Raw genomic sequence first — 6637 nt, forward strand, 5'->3', positions numbered from 1 at the left:
CCAGTTTTGAAAAACTGTCAGGCCTATAGCTTATTATTTTCAAAACAATTTAAAAAAGCCATTAAATTAAGTAAATAATTTATGTTAATTATTGTAAATAATAAATATGCTAAGAGCAGCGCTTGAGATCGTTATTGATTGACGAATTCAACTGGAACCATTGAATTTCATTTTCAACTGAACCATTGAAGATTGAGCTTTGAATAAAAAAAAGAAGTTCTTAAACAACAAACATGTGAAATACCAAGATCAATTACATTCTGAAACTTAAATTGATTGGGTCAACTTTAATCTGAGGAATAGCAAACTATACGTAGATAGCCATTTGATTTACCAAAAAGGATATATAGGCTTTTTTTGGTAAGACGCTTTTGCTCTATACATGCATACAGGAATGCCGTATTTTACTCTTTAAGAGTGAATTCCCCGAATTTTATAAATATAGCTTAAAAAATTTAAATTTAGAATTCAGAATAATTTCAAATTACACCGTGTTATTATGTGTGACATTGTTTTTATTCGGCCCTATGGTTACTTAATGTATGCATTGAGTACGTGACTATTATGATTGTTTTCGTTAGCTTCCTCCCTTAAATATTAAGTCATAATGCTACTTTTGAGAGATAATATTAATTTTTAATTAAGTATTGTGTGTAACGTAAGAGTAGAAGAAATTTCTTTGCCGCAAAGGTTTTAACTTAACACTTTTATGATTGATTTATGTTTAAGAATATGGTAATAACATTTAGTAACAAGCATTTCTTTAAAAACAAATACTAGATTTATAAATTTTTAAATTGTACCACCATCAAATTTAATTTAAGCTTTGCTATTTAGGAGCTCATATACACAAAACTTTTTCCAATATATTCACGCTTTCTTAAAAAAAACCATTCATTTTATTTATAAAAATTATTGTTTAAACTATTTTATTTCTTGTATTTTTTAATAATTTAATTTCTTTTTTTTTTTTAATATTAACACTTTAATAACAACAATTAATTTCATTTAACTATATTTTGAATTTGGCATATGAATCTATTATTTTCCAGCAGCCGCCGCTGATGCTGCTGATGATGAGCTACCACGTCTGCCACCGCCACCAGCTGCAGCACTAGCACTAGCAGCACTAGCACCGCCACCACCACCACCTGCTGCTGCAGCAGAAGCAGCTGCAGAACTACTGCCGCCGCCACCTGCAACAATAGTAAAAAACAAATTTTCAGTTTTATTCACTTAACCTTCTTAATTTTTTTAATTATCCTTTACCCCCAAATCCAGGTCGACCATAGGGTCTGTGACCAAAACCACCTCCAAAACCGCCCCCACCGAAACCACCAGGACGACCAAATCCGCCTCCACCTGGATAGAAACCACCTCCACCAGGATAGAAACCACCGCCGCCTGGATAGAATTGAGGCAGTGCTGCTGCAATAGTGAAAACTAATCCAAGAATTATTAATGTTCTCATTGTAATAGCTTTACTTCAATCAAAATTCTGATCGTTTATGAGAAGCACTTACGTTTTATATATCTTAGAAACTACTCAAAATTGTCATCTCCCACTGAAGAATTTTGACGCAATTAAATGAAAAAAAAAACAAAAAAAAACAAGTTCTTCTAGTTTTTATTTTTGTTTTTTTTTCTTATTTCAATACATAGTTTTTTTTTCCGAATCTTTTATAATAAAAATATTTATGTTAATTATTTATGTATTTTTACTTTTATGTATACATAACTATATACAAAAGGTCACAGAACTAATTTACCAAAAAAAAAAATAAATTTTTTGTATTATAATTTTAATAAAATAAAATAAATTTTCGAATTAATTTTACTCAAATAAACTAAAGTAATATTGCCAAGGCTAAAATTTCGCATCCAATATGCTAATTTTAAGTTAATCTTATAACAATAATCGTAAAGAAAGTACTAATCTCATTTTCTTATGGTCAAATATTAAAACTGAAAGCAGCAAACATTTTATTAATTATTGTAAATTACAAAATATTTTGTCAGAGAATTGATTTTTACATTGTATACCTTATACCTGCTGAAAAATTGAATTTCGGTTTTCATATCATTAGAAGTAGGGGTTTTTTAAATCCTTTTATTTATAGCCTAATGTATTACAAAATGATCCGGGAATGATCAATCAAGACGGCATTAAAATTGGTAGTAAAAATTTTATTAATAAAATCACATTCTACAGTTTCTATTAAAAATTATTAACAGAAACTGTTCCTTAAATTAATGAAACTAGTTTTAGTAGCCCGAGGAACAAATTTTCACAACAAGAAATTTCTAATGATCAACTATTTTTGATATAAACTATCAACATATGACGGCATATGACATAGTTTTACTTTTCATTAGACATGCTTCTAGTACTTTTGGAGATCTTGAACTTCTGAAGAACGATAATTAAAAAATTCCACGACTTTCAAGACTCTTAACATTATTCATAAGAATTGAACATTTTGAAACAGATTTTTATATGCACTTCGTGTTTAAAGATTTTAGTATTTTGGATTTTTTTAATTTTAAAAACCTTTTTTCGAAACATATAATAAAATTTGACATGCTTATTGCAAACATATTTTCAACGCGCTTAGTATTATTTTGTCGCAAAAGTACTTGGTTCAGAAGTTAGACAAGTTGCAAAATAGAATTAAAACCAATTTTATTCCACAAACACTTAAAATATTTGAATACTTCTAAAAAAAAAAAAACTGCTCTTTGTTCTCTAAAAGAATTTTATGTAAAAAAATTTTTTTTTAAAAATAAAGTGTTAGAATGAAGAATATCATAATAAGAAGCAAAAACAAATTAGTAAACATTTTTGTTTTTACAAGTCAGTTGAAGACAATTAAAATTTTAATTCTTGGCGCCTTATCGAATTAATATTTCGATTTTGTTTCCGGTATTTTGAATAAAGCTTAAAATTTTGAGAAAAGCTCATAATTTTGTTTTTATTTCTATTTATTTACAAACATACGCACATGTACACATATATATAAGTATCTGTATGAAAAGAATAACAATTTTTTAATTCCATCATTTTTTTATTTACATTGATTTTAATATTTTCCAATATTTTATTTATATTTGGTAATTACTCAATATTTAAATTCATCATAATTAATATTCTCAAATTCTTAATTAAATCTTACATCCAAAATCATAACAAAAATAAAATTATAGGAAAAGAATACATTCGTATATTTTAAATTATTACAAGTCATTCAATTTTTATATCAATAAAATAAATATCAATAATTAAAAATCTGGTTACGTTTTACAATTTAGAAAATTAAAAATATTTTATATCTTTATTTTAATTGGCCAAATTTCAATTCCAACTAAATGTTATTCCGATTTTATAGTCGCAGATGGGAAATATACGAATTTAAGTTTAGAATTTCTTAAATATTTGGTAATATTATTTAATGAGCTACTGTATATATACAAATCATGCTTGATAATTGATTTTTAACATGGAATAAGAATTTAAAGATTTGCAAATATCAAAAATAAATATTCATAATTTATTAATGGGCAATCTTTAAGAACAATTTTTTCGTTCTTTATGTTTCTGGAATAACTATGTATAATGGATTATTTTGTGAGGCTTTAAATATATACACGTACACCTGAATTCAAATAAATTCATAGACAAACAAACAAAGGTTTAAAAATGTAATTATTTTGAGAAATTTTTGCGAAATGAAACCAATATTCTGAAATCTTAATCAAAACTAAATGTTGATTAGTAAGAATCTTGTTAACAAATTGAAATGAAATTCAATATTGCAGCACTATTCTGGGCACAATATAATATCTGCAATTCAATATATTAGCAAATATGTCATAATAATTATTAAATTTGTAATTTAATACTTTTGGAATTTAATATATCGGAAAATATTTTAAACAAAATTGCATTTAGAATGACATTTGAACAATATAATAAAGAAAAACAAATTGTTTTTTTTTTTAACAAATTTTAAAGCTTTTGATTTTTATTTCTTCTTTTTATTAATTTTTTTATTTTTTTTTTTTCTTATTAAACTAAAACTGTACATGATATCATTTAAGATTTCATTTTCATTTTTCAACACTTATAATCCTATAATTTATTTGCCTCGACCACCAGCTGCAGCAGCTGAAGCAGCAGCTGCTGATGATCCACCTCCTCTACCACCACCGGCGGCTGCAGCAGAAGCAGATGCTGATGCAGCTATAATAAAAAAGAAAATATTTTTTTTTAATAAAGGTTTACATTTATGAACCTATATTTTTTCTTATATAATCAAATAATAATTAAACTTACCACCACCACCGCCACCACCGAATCCTGGACGTCTATGATGGAAGAATTGTGGGGAAGCGAATGCTATCGCAAATACAATTAAAAATGTGTAAAATAAAAGAGTGAATTTCATTTTTTATAATTTTAATTATAATCTTCTTTGTTGGCAAATAAAATTTAGAATGATTATTAAAAAATTAGAATCAGTCTTTTATATCAGAAATAAGTGCAAATTCGGTATTTTTTTTTTGTTGGTTTTATATTAAGAAATTATAAAGAACTTTTCAATTTTTTCAAGTTTTAATAATATTTTTTTTTTCTTGTTTTCCTATTAAGTTTGTCTTTTAACAAGTTTTACTAGTTTTTGATTAAAATTGACTAATTATATATTATATTTTAATTTTGTTTATCTTGTTGAATTGTATTATGAAAATAGTTATTTTATGCTAATAATTATAAAATTATTAATTATATAATATGTTTATTTACATGTGTACATAATATTCTACAAATATATTGTATATATAATATGTACTCGTAACATATGTATAACCCACTTAATTATGTTCGTAACAAAATTTTTTTTACAACTTTTGAGATTATTATTATCAAGAAATATTATTGAATAAAAAATATTGAATATTGCTGAATGTTTTTCTTTCTCGTCCTTTAATTAAAAATAACTTATTGTGATATTGCATATGCGTAGGAGTTTGATTGTTTTTGTTGCACTTTAGTAGAAAGGCAATTTGAATAAAAACTATTATGTAAGTACGTCTTTGTAAGCTGATCTATCAATTTCATAGTAACTCAATTTGAATTCAGATCTGTTTTAAGATTCTATTCAATTAATTGAATTTCAATATAAAATAGTTGCTCATAACCTCAATTTTCAGAATTAAATTAAATTTAAATTATGTGTAGAAAAATGAAAATGACTAATTTTTTATTTAATAACACTTTATTTTAAATCTTCATTGACATTTGTTGCATTTTGTTCATTTTGCTGATCTACATTTTTATTATTAATCGCTGCATGATGACTGGATGATGCTGCGGCCGCTCCTGCTGCTGCAGCAGCTGCTACACCTTTTAAATGTGAAAATTAATTATTAATTTATAATTATTTGTGTTATACAATTATATAAAATACTTAATATTCGATATGTCTAAATGTTTTCAAACTTACCGAAAGGTTCAGGTTGAGGAGTGGCAAGTGCCGTTAGGATTAAAATTAACAAAAAAGCTAATAAAATCAGGTATCTCATATTGTTCTATTTACGAGTTATTTAAATGTACTTGCGTTATTTACAAGATAAAATTGTTTTTAATATTTTTCAATTGAAAAACAAGTCCTTTTATAGAAGAAATGTTTTTCTAATTTTGCAATTTTTTTAAAAATAATTCAATTCTCTTTTAGTAAATACAGTTTTTTGTCCACGTTTGCAAATGTTAATAAGAACCACCAACATAGAATCAATTATCAAAGTCAATAATTATATTAAAACTGTTATGGTGTATTAGTAATTGCTTGTTGAAATTTTAATGTAAACGTTTTTTTCCTCAAATCCATTTAAATCTTTGAATTAATCTTTGGAATAAATTAAATAATATTTACTTATCTTTAAGTATACATACTTAACAAATTGGAATTGATTTAATGGAATTTACAAAGAAAAATTGTAGTTTTTATGATGTTTATTTTTGATTAATTAATAATTAATATTTCGAGAGTTTTGTTTATATTCATACTATAATTTGTATACGCAAAAATATTAATCATATAGTAGAGTCGTACTTGACGAAAAAAGAAAAATGGAAAACGCTCATTTTTAGAGCTCGCAATTAAAATTTTAAGTAATTTGAATTTTCAATAACATGACATTAAGAAATTTGTTATTTTTTGGACTAATATAGCCCAAAATTCGAAATGTTATTATTTGCAGTAAATTTTAAATAACTGCAGTGAATTATTAACTTATTTTTTTTTTGTAGTGAAAATTAAGTTGTTTCTACAAATTGCAAGTGATGTTACCGAATATAGGTATAATATTATTAATAGTCTCTAATTATATTATTGCTCCCTAAATATATGCAATTCTTTCTTAAAGAAAATGTTATTACGTATGTATGTATAAACTATAAATCAGTTTCAATAAAGCACTTTAAAATTATTAGAAATTACAATAAATTAATTAGAAATTATTAGATGGTGAAAATTATTCAGATAATAGTGGGTAATTAATTTTTTATTGAATTCAAAATTATTTAATATGCAAAATCAAAGCAGAATGCAATTATCTAAAATTAATATGTCTACGATTT

The 6637-nt window shown here is 24.8% G+C and overlaps 1 protein-coding gene across 1 annotated transcript; it reads right to left on the reverse strand.

The window, feature by feature from the left end:
* Positions 1 to 913: 913 nt before the first annotated feature.
* Positions 914 to 1513, reverse strand: LOC129614004 (uncharacterized). Its single transcript, XM_055528371.1, has 2 exons — positions 1270 to 1513; positions 914 to 1196 (listed from the first exon to the last, which is right to left on the reverse strand). The coding sequence occupies exons 1-2, from the start codon at positions 1469 to 1471 to the stop codon at positions 1042 to 1044; spliced, it is 357 nt and encodes a 118-aa protein (XP_055384346.1). The 5' UTR covers positions 1472 to 1513; the 3' UTR covers positions 914 to 1041.
* Positions 1514 to 6637: the final 5124 nt, after the last annotated feature.

Source organism: Condylostylus longicornis, unplaced genomic scaffold (genome assembly GCF_029603195.1).
Source record: "Condylostylus longicornis isolate FDR11 unplaced genomic scaffold, ASM2960319v2 ptg000098l, whole genome shotgun sequence".
Classification (NCBI taxonomy): Eukaryota; Metazoa; Arthropoda; class Insecta; order Diptera; family Dolichopodidae; genus Condylostylus; species Condylostylus longicornis.